A 21,462-nucleotide genomic window follows, 5' to 3' on the forward strand; every position below is an offset into this window, starting at 1 on the left:
CGCAGCCCGCACCTCCCTGTCCAGCCCCCACTTGCTGGTGGCAGAGGCGAACATCTGGGCTACTTCTCTGCTTGCAGTTGTGGTTAGGAGCATACTCTGTGTTGTGTTTTGTTTTTTCTTCCCGGTTATGTTGCCCTCTGAGATTCCAAAACTCCCCACGGATCTGCCGGTGAAAGGGTTTCCTGCTGTGTGGAAACTTCTCCTCCTTCAAGATTCCCTCCCCAGGATGGGTCTCCGTCATCCCTAACTCTTTTACTCTCTTTATGTCTTTTAAAAATTGTCCTACCTCCTTTGAAAGAGAATGGGCTGCCTTTCTGGGTGCCTGGTGTTCTCTGCCAGCATTCAGAAGTTGTTTTGTGGAAGTCGCTCAGCATTCAAATGATCTTTAGATGAATTTGTGGGGGAGAAAGTGGTCTCCGTGTCCTATTCCTCTGCCATCTTGGGACCGCCCTCCAAAGTCTACTTTTTTCCCCCCCCCACCAAGACAGAATATTATCTTCCCCCTGCTTTACATCTAAGGTTTGTTTCCAGCCTAATAAGATGAAACCATCAAAAATTGTTGTCAGTCTCTAAGTAATGTCCGACTCTTTGTGACCCCATGGACTGCAGATCGCTAGGCTTCCCTGTCCTTCACCATCTCCCCAAGTTTGCTCAAACTCATGTCCATTGAGTCGGTGATGCCATCCAATCATCTCATCCTCTGCCTCTCACTTCTCCTCCTGTCCTCAATCTTTCCCAGGATCGGGGTCTTTTCAAGTGAGTTGGCTCTTTGTATCAGGTGGCCAAAGTATTTGGAGCTTCAACTTCAGCATCATTCCTTCCAATGAATATTCAGGCTTGATTTCCTTTAGGATTGACTGTTTTGCAGTCCAAGGAACTCTCAAGAGTCTTCTTTAGCACCACAATTCAAAAGTATTAATTCTTCAGCATTCAGCTTCTTTATGGTCCAACTCTCACATCTGTACATGACTACTGGAAAAACCATGGCATTGACTATACACACCTTTGTGAACAAAGTGATGTCTCTGTTTTTAATATGCTGTCTAGGTTCATCATAGCTTTCCTTCCAAGGAACAAGTATCTTTTAATTTCATGGATGCAGTCACTGTTCACAGTGATTTGGAGCCCAAGAAAATACAACAAGTTGTTGTTTCCACTATTTCTCCTTCTATTTGCCATGAAGTGATTGAAGAAGGAACTCATAGGGCCTGGACTCTATCTGAGGCCTGTCCATGCTAATCTGGCTTGGCCACTTCTCCAGTGGACTCTGAACTCTGAACAGGCTTAGCGCCTGTGGGAAAGACAATGGAAGGATAAGACCCCCTCTGGGCAGAGGAATCTTGAAGATCACATCCAGGTTGCTCATTGCCTAAGAGAAAACAGACACTAATCACCCCTGCCTCCGGACAGTATCTATCGGAATGTAACCGCGGGCTTATTGATTATTAACTGTTTGAACACATAACACGTGAATGATGGGGTTATTGCTATTGTATTTACCCTTCCTTTGTAAGCCTCAAGGGATTTGGGCTGGTGGGTTTGGACACGTACACATGGGGTATAAAAGATTTTCACAAATGCTGGTTGGGGTCCTTGGCTAAGAGGAGACTCTGCCTTGGGTCTGCTGTTGTAATAAACTGCACTCCAAAAAAAAAAAACAAAAAAACAAAAAACTGCACTCCACTATCTGCATTGTCCTTCTGAGTGAGTTTGTTTCCCAGAGAGCATGGCTATAACATGATGAGACTGGATGCTACGATCTTAGTTTTTTGAATGTTGAGTTTCAAGCCTGCTTCCCCTCTTGACTCCCATTAAATGGAAGGTGAATGTGGCAATGAGACCTCTGGGACCTGGCAAAAAACATGAAGAATACAAGCAGACTGGGTCCCTGACAAATTGGAATCACCATTTCAATCCACCACTGCTTAAATCAGGACAAGAGAGAATAAACTGTAGTCTTGTTTTAGCTACTATTTTCTCTGGGGTTCCCTGCAACTTCGAAATATACAGTCAATTCTGGAAATTACTGGAGACTCAAAGGACATAGATCATGAATTCAGGACAGCTGAGGCCAAACTCTTCTTTACCATCTCAGTGTCTTACTGTCAGTGAATATCTATGAAATTCAGTAAGCATGCAGTACTATGAAAAAGAAACAAAATTCTGTCCTACTGGAGTTTACACCTAGTGTTATTTGATTAACTCTTCATAGACATGCCTCCCCCACCTCTTTCCAGTAAGGGACATGTTCTTATCTGCATTTTAGAGATAAAGAGATTAAAGTCCATGATTTTCAATAAATATTGTGGGATCACACAGATGGTAAGCAGTACTATCTGTATTGACGCTTACCTCATTCTAAAGCCATACCCTCACCTCTAAGCCATCACTGTGGTGCTTCATCTGCAGTCATGTCCAACTCTTTGCAACCTCTTTGGACCTTAGCCTGCTGTGCTCCTTCATTCATGAGATTTTCCAGGCAAGAATGCCAGAGCGGGTTGCCATTTCCTACTCCAAGGATCCTTCCTGACCCAGGGGTTGAACACGGGTGTCCTCTATTACTGGCAGATTCTTTTCCTGCTGAGCCATTGGGGATGCCCAACATCATTAAGTCAGTTGTTTGCAAACTATGCTTGGTAGAACCCCAGCGGTCCCCAGAAGTCTAGCAGGGATTGTCATGGCTGGAGGGATGTGACTATGATAGATGAAGGGACAGGTTTTTCCCACGAGCACAGAAAATACCTGAAATTATCTCATTGAGACAGCTAAGGAGACCTCAAGGGCAAGAGGGGAGGACAATCAGCTCTTAGGGTGAACCGATAGTGAAGGACAGCAGGGTGATGTCCAAGTCAGAGCAGGTCCCCCAAACAGATGGTGCTGGAGACCAGAGGCCCCGGACAGTTGTGCTCCTGACACTCTTTGGGGACCTCAGACTCACATCACTTCTGTGGGAATGGGGGAGGAGTGCTTCAACTTACAAATCAAGCTGTAAACAAATAGTGTATTGCACACTCACACACACACTTCAAAGAAAAGTGACTAATAAAGAAACACAACACAATGTTAACTTGGGATTTCCCTGGCCAATAGTGTTCTGGAAAATATTTTACAAGCCCTTCTCTACATTCTCGGGGTTTCTCCATGATCCTTAAAGAGGATATCAGACCGGGAATAAAACACTAATAAGACAGAGTCAATAACTCTTTAAAAAGAAAAATAATTTGGAGCAGTTTTCATTGATTCATTTGATGTTTTCTGAGTTGTCACATCTTCCTCAGTTAGTATTTCATAAAAAAAAGACAACTCTAACATGGGAAAGATTTTTTTGTGGGTTTATTTACTGGCTATTTTTTAAGGGGAAAAACATCTATTTCTGTAACAAGATTGTTTGCATAGACCTAATGAAGCCTGTTACCAGAAATGTTCATCTGCCCATTTCCAGTCTGAGGTCTTGTTCCCTCCTACATTTCCCAAGCCAGAGAAGAGGTCTTTGCAGGATAAATAGACAAACGCAGTCATGAAACACCTGCATCCAGGCAGACGGTGACTTCAGATCCATTCCCACATCCCGCTCTCACAGGCAGGTAATCCTGGATGCTCTCACACTGGGAGCCAAGGGACCCCTTTCCCAGGGTGGTTCTGGCCTCAATCAGGGGTCGGTAGAACCTGAGGCGGGAGGGAGGCGGGAGGATGTGTGTCCAATGCTAGGAGGATTCTGAGCCCTCTGAAGACCAGTCCTCTCTCTGGGTCTCAGTTTTCATCCTGCAAAGGGAGGGATGTGCCACCAGGGCTTCTGGGGGCATTTCTGCTTTTGCGTATTTGGGGTTGTGATTAGAGCCAGCTGTACCCTATCCAGCGGTGCATCCACCATCAGGTCAGAGGTCCCCCGAGGGTCCTGAGGTGCGTCTCCTTGCCTGGCACAGGGCGCTGCTCTCAGAGAGCCTTGGGGACGGAATTAGTGCACCGGGTCCCTCTGGGCAGAGGGGTCTCCAGGGGTGTTTCCTGCACTTTACTGTCCCTCCAGGACCCCCGGCCAAGCTAACTGTCAGCTGCGTCTGTTCAGCATTGGAAAGACAGGCTTCTCAGAGGTAGAGGCAACCCTCCAACCAGAACAGATGAAAAAGCACTATTCCTCCAGGAATAAGTTTCGGGAGTAAACGGTTAACTTGTTTGGAAAAAAACCATTGTATCACTCCTGAGTAAACTGTTTAGGCAATTGATCGCCTCTCTCCCCAGGCTTGGGTGAGGTTTTTTCCCTGTCTCTGGACAAGACTCAGCTCAGCTTCCTGCCCTACATGCCTCCTCCTCTCCCCTCCAGTCTCCCGCCCTTCTCTGCCATTTGTCTCTCTCCCCTTCCACACTCACCACACCAGTAGCCCTCTCTCTTCTGAGATGAGGGACAGAGGCTGCAGGGAAACAGCCCTCTTTGCTGAGGTCTCCAGCTTTGACCTCAGTTTCTCTTGAGGCTTCTGGGCTGTATCTCTGTCCTGTCCCAAGGGATCACAGTCTGGCTTGTAGAGTCCTAGAGAGGGTGGCTACTGGAGAGGATGACACGTCTGGAACTCCTCTTAGGAGCCCAGCACCTTCATCCTCTATGTCACCTGAGCCGTTCCACATGTTGGATGGAGGTGGGAACTGAGGATCAGAGAGGTTCAGTCACTGCTCGTCACCACACAGCACTCACAAGTGGTCCAAACGACATCCTCGACCAGGTCCCTGAGACTCTGAGCTCACCTGCTTCTCCCCACTAGGAGGCCTTTCCAGGCTCTTCTTGGAAACAGCCTCCATGTGTCCACCTGGCAGGGCTGAGCAGAACGCTCTGCCCTCCTTGTTCTTTGCACCAGCCCTGCTCGGGGCAGCCAGGCTCCAGCACGGCTCCCACTGCCTGTGCGGCCTCTCTCCTGAACCCTCTCTGTGACCAGGCACCTCGACGGGAGAGCCTCCCTGAGGTCACACCCTTGTCCTCAGAGGCGGGGAGAGGTACACTGTCCTCTGATGAGTGCAGGGCTCCTTCCTGGGGGGACAGAGAGGGGCACGGTGGGAAAGGAGCCCTGCTTCCCAGGCCCCTCTGAGGGTGTCTGCTCCCGGGAGGGAGATGGGTTCTCACTGGCCAGCACCTCACACCCATCACCAGCTTCCTCACCCTGGAACCAGGCACCCCAGGCTCCTCCCCTTCACTCTCTCCACAGCTTGCCATGAGACCTTGGAAAAGGCCCTTCCCCTCTGTGCCCAGTCTCTCCACTGGGGAAATTGGTAACAACCACAGCACTTGGTCAAAGGATGAGAGGGAGCCCAGAGCCTTCTCATGGGTGTTGGGAGCCCAGGAGGGTGCCTACCCCTGGGAGGTCAGAGAACAGCAGGTCTGAGAGAGCAGAGACCATGGGGGACAGCGGGTGGGGGGTGGGATGTCATCTAATACACGGAGACTTAAGGAGCTTTGCTTTTCAGACACGAGGGCAGAAAGAATGTCTCCCTTTCTGGCTCTGGGGCTCCTGTTGGCTGGGATCTGCAGTGTCCACTCCCTCCCGGAGAATGTGATGGTGAAGGACCAACGCAGAAGGGTGGATGACCACACATTAGCCTCCAGCAACACCGACTTCGCCTTCAGCCTCTACAAGCAGTTGGCTTTGGAGAACCCCAATAAGAATGTCATCTTCTCCCCTCTGAGCATCTCCATAGCCTTGGCCTTCCTGTCCCTGGGGGCCCGTGGTCCCACCCTGACAGAGATCCTGGAAGGACTCAAGTTCAACCTCACGGAGATCCAGGAGAAAGAGATCCACCAGGGCTTCCAGCACCTCCTGCAGACGCTCAATCGACCCAGCAACCAGCTGCAGCTGAGCGTGGGAAACGCCATGTTTGTGCAGGAGGAGCTGGAGCTGCTGGACAAGTTCATAGAAGATGCCCGGGTGCTGTATTCCTCCGAGGCCTTCTCGACCAACTTCAGGGATCCTGAAGCTGCCAAGAGTCTAATAAACGAGTATGTGAAGAATAAAACCCAGGGGAAAATTGAGGAGCTGTTCAAGTTCCTTTCCCCGAGAACAGTGTTGGTCCTGGTGAATTACATCTACTTTAAAGGTGGGTGCCCTGTTGATTCGGAAGGAAATGTACCTTTAGTTTTGTGTCTTCAGGGCTGTTTCTATTTCAGCTCAGCCAACTCTGTTGCTGGGCATTATAGAGGGAGCTGTCATCAGTGAGGACAGCTTGGGCACTAAGACCCTGTCCCCGTCATAGTCTTTGTCTATTTTTTTCTAAATCACAGCTGCCATTGCAGCACACAAGGGCAGGGGTGCCGTCTGAGCCACAGTGAAGCAAAAGTTGTTCAGTCGACTCTTTGCGACCCAGTGGACTGTAGTCTGTCAGGCTCCTCTGTCCATGGGAATTCTCTAGGTCAGAATACGGGAGTGGATAGTTGTTCCCTTCTCCAGGGGATCTTCCCAACCCAGGGATCGAACCCAGGTCTCATGCATTGCAGGCAAATTCTTTACCATCTGAGCAACAGGGAGCCTTTATATTTTCAAAATTGCCTGGCTGCCTGGAGGAAGGGGCTTTCCTCTAAGTCACTCTGGAGAGGCCAGGAACCCCAGCTTCTTTTAACACATGCGGGGAAGGCCACTGCTCCGCACTCTGCGGGCTGTGTCTGACCTGGGCTCCCTCCAAGGGGACTTGGTCTCAGCGGGTGGAGGCGGGGCTGGTGGCCGCCTTCATGCTGTGACAGCCTCTGAGCAGCCTGGCCAACTCAAGGAACTTCAGCTGTGCTCCGTTATAGCCATGAGGGTAGCATTGGCAACGCCAACCCCAGAGGGAAGCCTCAGGGAAGGACAATACCCGGTTCAGACTCCTTTCCAGATTCTAGCTGGTCCAGGGCCCAACCCATTGGTAGAAACCCAACACTGCAAACCTGATCCTGGAAACTCATAAGGGGCAGAGTGAAGGCAGAAAGATTTCACACACAGAGCCAGCAGTGCAAAAGGGACATGGAATAAAGACACAAAGAATGATCACTGAGCGAGGGGGTGGGCAGGTGCCTAAGGGACACCAGCTGGAGGGGACATGTGTGCCCTGAACTGGGGACTCCTGGCAGAGCCCTGGGGAGCCCTCCTGGATCTGTATTTTCCTCTGTAAATGAAGGCGTAGACTCTCAGTTCTCTAGAAAATTGTTAATAATCCAGGCCAGATCTACTGTATTGATCCTTACTTTTCTGTGCTCTCATTTCCTACCACCCTGACCTGTCCCAGAACTCTGTCCTCCACAGGGGTACCCCCCGCCCCAGCACAGCTTTCCCTCTTCTCCTGTCTCTAACCGTGGGGACACAGGCAGGGGTGGAAACAAAGCAGGAAGCAGGGGTGGATAAATCCTCCATGAAGCCCCAGGGCTCCAATCTCCCCAAGAAGCCGACCCCCACCACTAAGGTCTCCATCTTCCTTGGGGGACACCCAAGGCCCCTTCTTTGTTGACCCCGCCCTGCCCTCCAGGTCCCCGTGTGGCTCCTGCTCCAGCTGGGCTCACGAGGTTGTGGGGACGTGTGTCCTCCCTACAAAGCCAATGACTAACCCCTGGTCACAAACATGTCCCCATGAAGGACCAGGAGGTCCCATATCTCCCCAGGCCCAGTCTCATCCCCATCTCTCTGTTGTCCTCCACATTCCTGTTGACTTCGCCTTCAGCAACACTAACCCGCTTCGTTACGTATCCCGCTTCCCAATCCTGACCTGCAGGGTTCACCCCCACCCCCTTGGACTTACCCACCTGCCCAGGGGTATGTGCACACCTAGCAGGCCCACATAGAGGTCCATGATATGGGGGCTGCTGGCGTGGGGAGGGTCTTCCCCGCTCAGGGACCAGGACTGAGGAGGGAATGACTTCAGCTCTTGCACTCACAGACTCTTGACCTGTCCCCCCTCCCCCAGCCCAGTGGAAGACCCGCTTTGACCCCAAACACACTCAGCAGGCAGAGTTCCACGTGAGCGAGAACAAGACGGTGGAGGTGCCCATGATGACCCTTGGCCTGGAAACCCCTTACTTCCGGGACGAGGAGCTGGGCTGCACGCTGGTGGAGCTCACATACACCAGCAATGACAGTGCCCTCCTCATCCTCCCCGACGAGGGCAAGATGCAGGACCTGGAAGCCAAGCTGAACCCGGAGACCCTGACGAGGTGGCGAGGATCCCTGCAGCCCAGGTGACTCCCCAGGACCCGGAGCTGTGGGTTCACCTGCCTTCTCGGTCCTTCCCCCTCTTCCTGGACTCCTGACACCCAGCAACTGGGCCTCAGGAATGTGCAGGTCCGGGGGCAGAGGTGGGAGAGTCCATCCCCAATGACCTTGCTCTTTGCTGCCTGCCTGGCTCAGTGCTTGAATCCTTCTGTAAGACGATGAGATCTGAGAGGGCCGGAGCCGAAGGTTCATCTCACACTAAGAAGAGCTGAGTCATGAGGACTCAGCATGACCCCTGACACTCATGTTCTCCCCACACGACTCCTCCTTCTGAAGGTGGAAGTGTTGCAGAAACCAATGTTGGAGAAACTAAACACCACACTCAGAGAGTTGGAGAACTCAGGTTTATTACTCCGGTCGGCCCGGAGGAGTTAAAACTCTAAGCTCTGAGCCCTGAACAAAAGGGTTACAGAGTTTTTATAGACAGACTGGAGAAGGAAATGGCAACCCACTCCAGTACTCTTGCCTGGAAAATTCCATGGACAGAGGAGTCTTATAGGCTACAGTCCATGGGGTCGCAAAGAGTCGGACACGACTGAGCGACTTCACGTCACTTCACTTCAGCAGACTACAGTGGATAACACTAGCGGTTAATAGGCTGGTTTAATCTAATGGTTTCACGGCCATGGGAAGAGCAGTCAAGATGGGGAGAAGGATGCCTGGCCTTTACGTGGACAGGCGTGATTAAGCAGGTTTGCAGGGGCTGGGCAATTGCAAAGAGCTGAACAAGGAAGAGTGAGATAAGCTCCAGTTCCTAGTAATGAAAGTCCCCACTTTCTGAGACTACATGACCTACATGATCCAGGCTTTGCAAGAAGCAAGCTGAGTTACAGAGGCAGAATGAGCAGGAGGTCATGAAATTTTTTAATTTTTCCTCTTCAGAAGGCTCAGATAGAATCAGGTGAGGGCTCAGGTGTGATGGCTTCTGAGGACCATATTTGCACTGTCTTTCCATTATAGTCACTCATTAGGTCATTCATCCAGTCAGCAGTGGTTGAATATGTTAATTGAGGACATACTATGCCTCAGGGACTTAGACCCTGTGGTAGGTCAGCAAATAAAACACTAAATTCTCTACCCTCATGGCATTCCATAATTGTGGGAGACAGACTGGAAAAAAATGTAAATTCCTCAGTACATTGAGAGGGGAGAAATGGGGAGGTGGGGAGAGTAAAGCACAGTAAAAGGGTGAAGAAAACTGTATACAGAGGTAGTTTGTGATTGGAAATAGGGTGGCCCTTAGGTGACATTGCAGTCGGAGGCTGAGCCTTCTGGGTGTGTTGGGAAAAGCATCTCTGGCCAAGGGAATAAGCAGGGCAAAGCTCTGAGGAGGAGCGAGCCTGGTGTGGCTGAGGATGAGTGAGGCCAGAGCAGGAGGGCAGAGGGGTGAGAGGGGAAGCTGGGAGGTCAGGGTCCCCCGACGGTGGACTCAGGTCACGTGGGGCCTTGCAGACTCCTTAACCTCCCCCTGCCCTGGTGCCTGCTGGCATGTAAGACTCCTGCAGATTGGAATGGAAAATTAACAAAATAAGGAGATTTAGCCCGAGGGGTCTAGAAACTGAGAAAAAGAGTCCTTATTCCAGGGAGAAGAGGGATGGTAAGAGGAATCCTTGGAAGACCATGCTGTGAGGTGGAAATGTGGGGCATCTTTTCCAGCAAGTGTTCAAATTTGTTTTTTTCACTTTCTAGTCGAATACACGAACTCTGCCTGCCAAAATTTTCCATCAAGAGTGACTATGAGCTGAATGACATCCTCTCCCAGCTGGGTATTAGGAAAATATTCACCGACGCTGACCTGTCAGGGCTCACGGGGTCTGGGAACCTGGTAGTCTCCCAGGTGAGTCTTTAAAGTGTGGACAATTCATCCTCCTATCAGAGCGCGAAACGTGGAGGCCAGGCAGATGGCAGGTCATCTGGAATTTGTAAAATAAATGCTTTCCCTGTGACTCAGTCTCCCTCCCTGGGACTCCCAAGCCCAGGAGAGCTGGTTGCAATCACGGTGACATCAGGTCCCACCTTCCCTGAGTTATAAAGTGACACAGAAGCCCATCATTGGGAAGGACCCGGAGTGGTGGCAGTGGAGCCCGTGTCAGGCTCCATCTTTCACTGCGTATAGAGGGGAATTATCACATTTCTGCATGCCCCATCTTTTCATCTTTAAAGGGAGCATATAGTTCTTGGTTCCTGTTTGGTGCCTAGCAGAGCAGGTAAGAGGTTATAGGTACTAACAAAGTCCATGAAGCAATCACAGTGAAAATGTACTAAGAGCCCGTGAGAGGAACACCCAGTGTCCTGGTCCTGTGGTCCTAGAGGCAGAGAAGTCAGAGTGAATGGTGGGGTGGGGGGGCCGGGCACCCCCACAGTCTCCCCTGTACCCCACCTGCCAGAGGACCTGGTGAAGGAGACACAGGGGCTCTGGGGCTTTGTGGTCCAGGGATGGGAAGCCGATCCTCGGCAAGGTGGCTGAGGGCTCAGGGACACGTCAGCTGGGGCAGGAGAGGAGCAGAAAGCAGTGCTCGCCCATCAGATGCTTCGACCTGGAGGGAATGTGAGCAGTTGCCTGCAAGAAAAATGTCTTGACCTGGCCCCTCCCCCTGACTAGGGGGTCTTCGGAGGCAGCACAGTCTCTGGGTTAGGAGAGTGAGTCCTGTTCTTTGCTTCTCTGATGTTGGGCACATCACTCACAGACTTGGCCTTCAGTTTGCATGTCTGTGTATCATAACTATGCGAAGAGTGGGCAGTTTGTTGGGGGGAGAGCAGAGTGACAGGCCAGCGGCAGGTGGGTGAATGTCAGCCCCCTTAGAGGCGCTAGGTGACTGCTCACCTCCGCCCACTCCATCTCTGGAGGGTAATGTTCTGGTGTCCCCACAGGTGGTCCACAGCGCTGTGCTGGATGTGGATGAGGAGGGCACGGAAGGAGCTGCTGCAACGGGAATCAGCATAGAAAAAACGTCCTTTCGGAGAACCATTGTGCGTTTCGACAGGCCCTTCCTGATTGCCATAGTTCTCAAAGACACCCAGAGCATCATCTTTCTGGGGAAAGTCACCAACCCCAGTCAAGCCTAGAGCTCCGCTCTGAGCTCTGGGTGCCCTCCCTAAGGAGTGAGGTGCCCAGGTCCCTGGGTGCAGCCTGGGCCCCGGGCACTGAGGATGCACCCGGCCTGTCCCCACCTGCTCACCTCTGGGGATGGGACAGTGAGTCTTCTGGGGGCTCCACATGCACAGGGAGTCTGTGTCCTCTGGGTCACCTCTGCTGTGAGGCTGCACCCATCACGGGAACTTGGCTTATGACCTTTCAGATGTCGTGATGGCTACTTCATTATGGCTAGAGTGGTTTTAAATGGTAAATCTATTTAATAATACAAATTAATAGAACTCTCCACTTTAATGCAGCATGAACAGAAAAGCTAATATGTGCTCAGCAGATAGAATATTTGCAAAATGTTCACTGTGGAGCATCCACTTCACACTGAGGATGCAATAGGAATTGGGTAACAAAGCACAGTCTCTCCCTCAAAGATTTTTTTGTTTTCATGGCAAAATTCAGACATTAGAAAAATAGAGAGGATGATATAACCTCACGTACATATCAGCAGCTTCAGTCATTATCAGCATGGGGCCAATATAATTATTCCCTACCTCCTAGCCCCTTCCCTCTTTTGGGTTTGTTTTGTAGCAAATCTTACACATCCTGCTATTCAAACTGTAAGAATTTTTAAAAATACTTAAAATGGCATATCACACTTAAAAATAAACATAATTCTTTAATATTATCCAATACCAAGTTATTATTCCCTTATGTGGTGACTAAACTTAATTTTTTTTTTCTGAATTAGGATGCATTGTAAGAGACAATATCTATGCGTGGCATTTAATTACTTTACCTCTAAGTGTCTCTCTCTGTATTGAAGAGAAATTTATAGAACAAAAGTAGCCACTTTAACATGTAAAATTCAGCAGTGATTAGCACATTTACATGCTGTACAACTATCACTTCTTTTTAGTTTCTGACTGTTTTAATCACCCCCAAAGGAAACCCCATATCCATTAAGCTCTCACTGCCCATTACAACTTTTCCCCAGGACCTGGTAACTCCTAATAGAAATTTTTCTATCTCTGGATTTAACATCTCAATATTTTATATAAAGGGAATGACACAATATGCGACCTTTGGTGACTGGCTTCATTCCCTTAGCATGATACTTTCAAGATTCATCCACACTGCCTGTGTTTCGGTATTTCATTCCTTTTTCATCTGGTGGCTCAGATGGTAAATAATCTGCCTGCAGTGTGGGAGACCTGGGTTTGATCCCTGGGTTGGGACGGTCTCCTGGAGGAGGAGGGCATGGCAACCCACGGCAGTATTCTTGCCTGGAGAATCCCAGGGGCAGAGGGAGACTGGTGGGCTTCAGTCCATGGGGTTGCAAAGAGTCGGACACAGTGAAGCAACTTAGCAGGCATGCATGCAAGGTCATTCGACATTTACCTCTTTGAAGAACCTCCAAACCTATGTCCAGAGCAACTGTACCATTTTACTTCTTCACCAGCAATGTACAAGGGGTCCAATTTCTCCTTATTCTTGAAACATATGCTGTTGATTTCCTATTAGTATTATTATTATGAATACAGCCTTCTTAGATTTGAGTTAATGTTTTCCTGCGGTTTTGATTTCCCGGAGGATGAAGGATAGTGAGCTTGTGTTCAGTGCTTAGTAGTCACTTGTGTATCTTCTTTGAAAAAATGTCTATTAAAGTCCTTTTTCCACTTTTTCATTGGATTGTTTGTCGTTTATTGAGCTGTAAATATTCCTTAAGTATTCTAGAGACAATTTCCTCATCAGCTGTATGATTTGCAAATATTTTCTCTCATTTCATAGGTTTTCTTTTCACTCTCTTGATAGTTGACTTGTGATGCACAAAATCTTTTAAGTTTGATGAAGTCCAATTTACCTATTTTTGTTGTTACTCCTCATGCTTTGGTGTCAGATCTAAGAATCTGTTGCAAATCCAAGATCACAAAAAATTTACTCCCATGATGTTTTCTAAGAGTGTTATATGTTTATCACTTACACTTAAGTCTCTGATCCATTTTGATTGGTTTTATATATGGTGTGAACCATCACCCTGACCCACTCTGTTTTTAAAGAAATATATTACAATGTATTTTAATTGACACTTTAATATCAGTGTCCATTATAGTATTTAAAGCTCCTTGAAAGCTGGTATCCTGATATTTGTACACCACTGAATTCTCAGCAGGACTACAGGGATTACACATGGGGACTCAATGAATATTTGGTAAATAAATGAGAGAATGAGTGAGTGAGGAAATCACTATAATTTTAGTCACAGACAGGTATTATTGATTTGACTGGCATAAATCTTCTAACTATCTACTTATTTTATGTTTGATCCATCTGTATTTTGTTTTTTTATTTTTCTCTTGCTGTATTTTTGGATTATTTGAGGAGTTTTCATGTTTTCGTTTTACTCAACTGTTGGATTAAAACCTATGCTTCTTAGTTTGTATACTTTTTCAGTGTATTGAGACTGTACAATAACTCTTTAACTCATCAATATGTATCTTCTGATAATACTATATCACTTCAAGTAAAGTATGAAACCTTATCTCAGTATTCTTGTTTTTTTCTCCTTTTGTCCTCTTGTTCTCTTTTCTATAATTTACATGTGTTAAATTCCGTAATACATTGCAACTTTAATTTGCTGCACACAGTTAATTGCCCATCAGAGAGTTTCACAATAAGGAAAAAAAACACTTTTTATGATTTTTGGAACTCTTATTCCTCTGTACGAATTTTTATTTGTCTATTTACTTTCTGTCCCATGAACTTGCTTTAACACTTTTTGTAATGCAGGTCTACTGGTAATGAATTGTCTAAGATTTTGTTTGTCAAAAAAATCAATACTTCGCCTTCAATTAAAAAATATTTTTGCAGGATATACAAATGTGGTCTTATAAAACAACAATCATTTCTTGTTATTGTCTGTCACAATTGTGGCATTCAATTCTGATTGGTCTCAGTAAGGCTGATTTCACTCTGGGTATCTCCAGTGCTTACTCGCGGACCTTGGCTGACTGAAGCGATTGAACGCTTCCTCGCTCACATGTCTGGTGGTTGACGCTGGCTGTGAGCGAAGATCTGAGCTGAGCTGTGGTCAGGACACCTACATGGGTTGCTTCCGTGGGGTTTGGCCTTCCTCACAGAGCTGTGCTAAGCTCAGAAGTCACAGGTGTCGCTTGTCCTCCAGCATAACGGTTGACAGTCGTAAAGGCCCAGGCAGAAACCGCCAAGATCACATACGTGGGTGGGAAATATTGCTTTGGTTCTCTTTGCAAAATATTTCCTCCCAAGTATTCCCTATATTATCATTTAGATTTATGATGTTTTGTTTCCTTTCTACTCCTTTTTCTTCTCCCTAGGATTCCTACAGTGACTAAAATTGTATTAATTTCTTTTTTTCTCATGTGTGTGTGTGTGTATATATATATAGTCTAATTTATTTCTTTAGTATGTCCTTCCTTTTCTTTATGGTCTAAATTGGGTGTTGGGTACAAATGTTCTTGGAAATTAGATACCAGATTTTTTTATCCAAACAAAGTGTACTTTTTTTTCCCCCCTCCAAGGTAGAATATAATCTTCCCCCTGGCTTACATCTAGGGTTTGTTTTCCAGCCTAATAAGATGAGACCATCAGAAGTTGTTGTTGTTCAGTCTCTACGTCATGTCTGGCTCATTGCGACCCCACGGTCCTTCTCCTCTGTCCTGCTCTATTTCCTTGAATTTGCTCAAACCCGTGTGCCTTGAGTCGGTGATGCCATCCCACCATCTCACCCTCTGCTGCTCACTACTCCTCCTGCCCTCAATCTTTCCCAGCATCAGGGTCTTTTCCAGTGAGCTGGCTCTTTGAATCAGGTGGCCAAAGTATTTGGAACTTCAGCATCAGCCCTTCCAATAAACATTCAGGGTTGATTTCCTTTAGGATTGACTGTTTTGATGTCCTTTCAGTCCAAGGAACTCTTAAGAGTCTTCTCTAGTTCCACAATTCAAAAGCATCAATTCTTCACAGTTCAGCAGCCTTCTTTATGGTTCAGTTCTCACATGTGTACATGACTACTGGAAATACCAAGCTTTGACCATACAGAGCTTTGTGAACAAAGTGATGTCTCTGCTTTTTAATATGCTCTCTTGTTTTGTCAAAGCTTTCCTCCCAAGGAGCAAGCATCTTTTAACTTCATGGGTGCACTCATAGCTCAGTCAGAAAAGAAATCTGCCTGCAATGCATGAAATACAGGTTTGATTGCTGGGTTGGGAAGATTCCCCTTGTCAACTACAAATTGGCATTTACCAAGATCATTGCCAATGACTGAACAACAAGGACATTTGCCATCTGCTTCTGTGGATATTGAACCCCACACAGCTATAGCTGTTGACCTTCAACAACCCCGGAGGGAGCTCAGGGTGGAGTGAGGCGCTCTGTGCTCCAGGGACTCTGGTGGGACCGGCCTTTAGATAGTTGCATGTTTTTAGGAAGAGATTTTATTATCTCAATCCTTGCATCTCCTCATGGTTCAGTACAGGTCAGTGGCTCAGTCGTGTCCGACTCTTTGTGACCCCATGAATTGCAGCACGCCAGGCCTCCCTATCCATCACCAGCTCCCAGAGTTTACTCAAACTCATGTCCATCAAGTCGGTGATGCCATCCAGCCATCTCATTCTCTGTCATCCCCTTCTCCTCCTGATCCCAATCCCTCCCAGCATCAGGATCTTTTCCAATGTGTCGACTCTTTGCATGAGGTGGCCAAGGTATGGGAATTTCAGCTTCAGCATCAGTTCTTCCAATGAACATTCAGGACTCATCTCCCTTAGGATGGACTGGTTGGATCTCCTTGTAGTCCAAGGGACTCTCAAGAGTCTTCTCCAACACCACAGTTCAAAAGCATCAATTTTTCGGTGCTCAGCTTTCTTCACAGTCCAACTCTCACATCCATACATGACTACTGGAAAAACCATAGCCTTGACTAGATGGACCTTTGTTGGCAAAGTAGTGTCTCTGCTTTTTTAATATGCTATCTAGGTTGGTCATAACTTTCCTTCCAAGGAGTAAGCGTCTTTTAATGTCATGGCTGCAGTCACCATCTGCAGTGATTTAGAGCCCCCAAAAATAAAGTCTGACACTGTTTCCACTGTCTCCCCATCTATTTCCCATGAAGTGATGGGACCAGATGCCATGATCTTAGCCTTCTGAATGTTGAGCTTTAAGCCAACTTTTTCGCTCTCCTCTTTCACCTTCATCCAGAGGCTTTTTAGTTCCTCTTCACTTTCTGCCATAAGGGTGGTGTCATCTGCATATCTGAGGTTATTGATATTTCTCCCCGCAATCTTGATTCCAGCTTGTGCTTCTTCCAGATCAGCGTGTCTCATGATGTACTCTGCATGTAAGTTAAATAAGCAGGGTGACCATATACAACCTTGATGTACTCCTTTTCCTATTTGGAACCAGTCTGTTGTTCGATCTCCAGTTCTAACTGTTGCCTCCTGACCTGCATATAGGTTTCTCAAGAGGCAGGTCAGGTGGTCTGGTATGCCCATCTCTTGAAGAATTTTCCACAGTTTATTGTGATCCACACAGTCAAAGGCTTTGGTATAGTGAATAAAGCAGAAATAGATGTTTTTCTGGAACTCTCTTGCTTTTTTGATGATCCAGCAGATGTTGGCAATTTGATCTCTGGTTCCTCTGCCTTTTCTAAAACCAGCTTGAACATCTGGAAGGTCACGGTTCATGTATTGCTGAAACCTAGCTTGAAGAATTTTGAGCATTACTTTACTAGCATGTGAGATGAGTGCAATTGTGCAGTAGTTGGAGCATTTTGGGGATTGCCTTTCTTTGGGACTGGAATGAAAACTGACCTTTTCCAGTCCTGTGGCCATTGCTGAGTTTTCCAAATTTGCTGGCATATTGAGTGAAGCACTTTCACAGCATCATCTTTCAGGATTTGAAATAGCTCAACTGGAATTCCATCACCTCCACTAACTTTGTTCGTAGTGATGCTTTCTAAGGCCCATTTGACTTCACATTCCAGGATGTCTGACTCTAGGTGAGTGATCACACCATTGTGATTATCTGGGTCGTGAAGATATTTTTTGAACAGTTCTTCTGTGTATTCTTGCCACCTCTTCTTAATATCTTCTGCTTCTGTTAGGTCCATACCATTTCTGTCCTTTATCGAGCCCATCTTGGCATGAAATGTTCCCTTGGTATCTCTAATTTTCTTGAAGAGATCTCTAGTCTTTCCCATTCTATTGTCCGCTATTTCTTTGCATTGGTCGCTGAGGTAGGCTTTCTTATCTCTCCTTGCTATTCTTTGGAATTCTGCATTCAAATGGGAATATCTTTTCCTTTCTCCCTTGCTTTTCACTTGTCTTCTTTTCACAGCTATTTGTAAGGCCTCCTCAGACAACCATTTTGCCTTTTTGCATTTCTTTTCCATGGGGATGGTCTTGATCCCTGTTTCCTGTACAATGTCTTGAACCTCCGTCCATAGTTCATCAGGCACTCGGTCTATCAGATCTAGTCCCATAAATCTATTTCTCACTTCCACTGTATAGTCATAAGGGATTTGATTTAGGTCATACCTGAATGGTTTAGTGGTTTTCCCTACTTTCTTCAGTTAAAGTCTGAATTTGGTAATAAGGAGTTCATGATCTGAGCCACAGTCAGCTTCCAGTTTTGTTTTAGCTGACTGTATAGAGCTTCTCCATCTTTGGCTGCAAAGAATATAATCAATCTGATTTCAGTGTCGACCATCTGGTGATGTCCATGTGTAGAGTCTTCTCTTGTGTTGTGGGAAGAGGGTGTTTGCTATGACCAGTGCATTCTCTTGGCAAAACTTTATTAGCCTTTGCCCTGCTTCATTCCGTACTCCAAGGCCAAATTTGCCTGTTACTCCAGGTGTTTCTTGACTTCCTACTTTTGCATTCCAGTCCCCTATAATGAAAAGGACATCTTTTTTGGGTGTTAGTTCTAAAAGGTCTTGTAGGTCTTCATAGAACTGTTCAACTTCAGCTTCTTCAGCACTACTAGTTGGGGCATGGGCTTGGATTACTGTGATATTGAATGGTTTGCCTTGGAAACAAACAGATCATTCTGTCATTTTTGAGATTGCATCCAAGTTAAGAAGCTCTAAATCCCTTCAAGTTGACATCAGACCCTCATGACTAACAAAAAACCTTTTGTACATTGAGTGCTTCATGGTATTGAACTCCCCCTTCACCAAAATCTTATATATTGACTTTTCAGAACTGTCTGAGATGCTGCCTCCAAGGCTACAGTCCTCATTTTGCCCCCAAATAAAACTTAGCTTACAATTCTCAAGTTGTACATCATTTTTTAGTCCACACTCTGGAGAGGGAAATAGCAATCCACTCCAGGATTCTTCCAGGACAACCCATTGTGCAGAGGAGCCTGGCAGGCTACAATCTTTGGGCTCACAAGAGTCGGACACAACTTCCAAATAAACCACCACCAGTCACTGTCCACAGTGATTTGGAGGCCAAGAAAATCATATCTGTCATTGCTTCCACTATTTCTCCTTCTATTTGCCATGAAGTGATGAGACTGGATGCTAAGATCTTAGTTTTCTGAATGTTGAGTTTCAAGCCAGCTTCCCCTCTTGACTCCCATCCTTAAATGGAAGGTGGATGTGCCAATGAACCCTCGGGGACCTGTCAAAAACATGAAGAATACAAGCAGCCTGAGTCCCTGGCAAATTAAAATCAACATGTCAACCCACTGCTTCAAATATCAGGACTTAACAAAAGAAAAATCAGCTGTAGTCTTGTTTTCCCACTCTTCTTTGGTATTCTCTGTAACTTCAAAATATACAGTCAATTCTGGAAATTACTGGAGACTGAAAGGACATGGAAGGAAAGGGACTGAAAAGACTGAAAGGAAAAGTTATGACCAACCTAGACAGCACATTAAAAAGCAGAGATATTACTTGCCAGCAAAGGTCTGTCTAGTTAATGAAGAAGGAATTCATAGGGCCTGGACTCCATCTCAGGCCTGTCTGTGCTGGTCGTTTGCGGCCACCTCTCCAGTGGACTCTGAACTCTGTGCTTAGCGCCTGTGGGAATGACAATGGAAGGATAAGACTCCCCTCTGGGCAGGGGAATCTTGAAGAAGAGAAAACAGACACTAATCACCCCTGCCTCCGGACAGTATCTATCGAAATGTAACCACAGGCTTATCGGTTATTAACTGGTTGGAATGTAACCATGGGCTTATTGATTATTAACTGTTTGAACACATAACACGTGAATGATGGCGTTATTGTAATTGTATTTACCCTTCCTTTGTAAGCCTCAAGGGATTTGGGGTGGTGGGTTTGGACACGTACACACGGGGTATAAAAGATTTTCCCAAATGCTGGTCGGGGCCCTTGGCTAAGAGGAGACTCTGCCTTGGGCCCGCCGGTGTAATAAACTGCACTCCACTATCTGCATTGTCCTTCTGAGTGAGTTTGTTTCCCAGAAAGCGTGGCTATAACATGAAGGCTATGGTTTTTCCAGTAGTCATGTATGGGTGTGAGAGTTGGACTATAAAGAAAGCTGAGTGCCGAGGAATTGGTGTTTTTGAACTGTTGGTGTTGGAGAAGGCTCTTGAGAGTCCCTTGGACTGCAAAGAGATCCAAGCAGTCCATCCTAAAGGGGATCAGTCCTGAATGTTCATGGGAAGGACTAATGTTGAAGCTGAAACTCCAATACTTTGTCCACCTGATGCAAAGAGCTGACTCATTTGAAAAGACCCTGAAGCTGGGAAAGATTGAAGGCGAGAGGACAAGGGGACGACAGAGGATGAGATGGTTGGATGGCATCACCGACTCAAGGCACATGAGTTTGAATAAACTCTGGGAGTTGGTGATGGACAAGGAGGCCTGGTGTGCTGCAGTCCATGGGGTCTCAAAGAGTTGGACACAACTGAGCAACTGAAGTGAACTGAACTGAGAGCTTACACCTAGTGTGGACTAACTCTTCATAGACACACCGCCCCCACCTCTTTCCAGTCAGGGAAACTTTCTTATCTGCATTTTAGAGATAAAGAGATTAAAGTCCACAGATTTTCAATAAATATCATGGGATCACACAGCTGGTAAGCAGTACTTTCAGGCTCGAAGCTTACCTCATGCCAAAGCCATAACCTCACCTCAAAGCCATCGTCATGTTCAGTTGTGTCCAACTCTTTGCAACCTCTCTGGGCCTTAGCTACTCTGGACCTTAGCCTCTGGCCCTTTCTTCATGGGATTTTTCAGGCATGAATACTGGAGTGGGTTGCCATTTCCTGCTCCAGGGGTCCTTCCTGACCCAGGGATCAAACCGTGGTGTCCTGCATTACAGTCAAATTCTTTTCCTGCTGAGCCATCAGAGAAGCCCAACATCACCAAGTCAGTGGTTTGCAAACTGTGCTTGGTAGAACACCAGGGGTCCTGAGAAGTCTGGCAGGGATTGTCATGGCTGGAGGGATGTGACTATGATGGATGAAGGGACAGGTTTTTCCCATGAGCCCAGGAAATACCTGAAGTTATCTCATTGAGACAGCTAAGGAGACCTCAAGGGCAAGAAGGGAGGACAATTAGCTCCTAGGGTGAACCAATAGTGAAGGACAGCAGGGTGATGTTCAAGTCACAGCAGGTCCCCCAAACAGATGGTGCTGGAGACCAGAGGCCCCGGACAGTTGTGCTCCTGACACTCTTTGGGGACCTCAGACTCACACTGCTTTTGTGGTATAGGGGAGGAGTGCTTCAACTTGCAAATCAAGCTCTTAACAAAGAGAGTATTGCATTTTAAATCGTGCTATATCATATATGCAAATGTGCACGCACACACACACACACACACACACACACTTCAAAGAAAAGTGACTAATAAACAGAACACAATGTTAACTTGGATTTGCCTGGGCGATAGCTTTCTGGGAAATATTTCACAAACCCTTCTCTACATTTTCAGGGTCTCTTCATGATCTTTAAAGAGGATATCAGACCGGAAATAAACCTCCCAAAAGAGTCAATACTCTTTAAAAGGAACAATAATTTCAACTGGTTTTCAATGATCTATTTGATGTTTTCTGAGTTGTCACATGCTCCCCAGTGAGTATTTCATAAACAGAAGAAGACTCTAACATGGGAAAGATTTTTGTGTGGGTTTATTTACTGGCTATTTCTTCAGGGGG

At 46.7% G+C, this 21,462-nt stretch overlaps 2 protein-coding genes across 2 annotated transcripts in view; both read left to right on the forward strand.

Annotated features, from left to right (window-relative positions):
* Positions 1-3,510: 3,510 nt before the first annotated feature.
* LOC122706621 (serpin A3-5-like) lies at positions 3,511-12,990 on the forward strand. The gene is made up of 5 exons (XM_043921961.1): positions 3,511-3,584; positions 5,449-6,075; positions 7,909-8,179; positions 9,903-10,050; positions 11,085-12,990. The coding sequence occupies exons 2-5, from the start codon at positions 5,466-5,468 to the stop codon at positions 11,277-11,279; spliced, it is 1,224 nt and encodes a 407-aa protein (XP_043777896.1). The 5' UTR covers positions 3,511-3,584; positions 5,449-5,465; the 3' UTR covers positions 11,280-12,990.
* LOC122706617 (serpin A3-8) overlaps positions 4,579-21,462 on the forward strand; it is a 42,660-nt gene continuing 25,776 nt past the window's right edge. The window contains exon 1 of the mRNA XM_043921954.1: positions 4,579-4,628. Coding sequence (XP_043777889.1) covers positions 4,595-4,628 — 34 coding nt within the window. The 5' untranslated portion in view covers positions 4,579-4,594. The remainder of the gene's footprint in view (positions 4,629-21,462) is intronic.

This window comes from Cervus elaphus, chromosome 13 (assembly GCF_910594005.1).
Source record: "Cervus elaphus chromosome 13, mCerEla1.1, whole genome shotgun sequence".
Taxonomy (NCBI): Eukaryota; Metazoa; Chordata; class Mammalia; order Artiodactyla; family Cervidae; genus Cervus; species Cervus elaphus.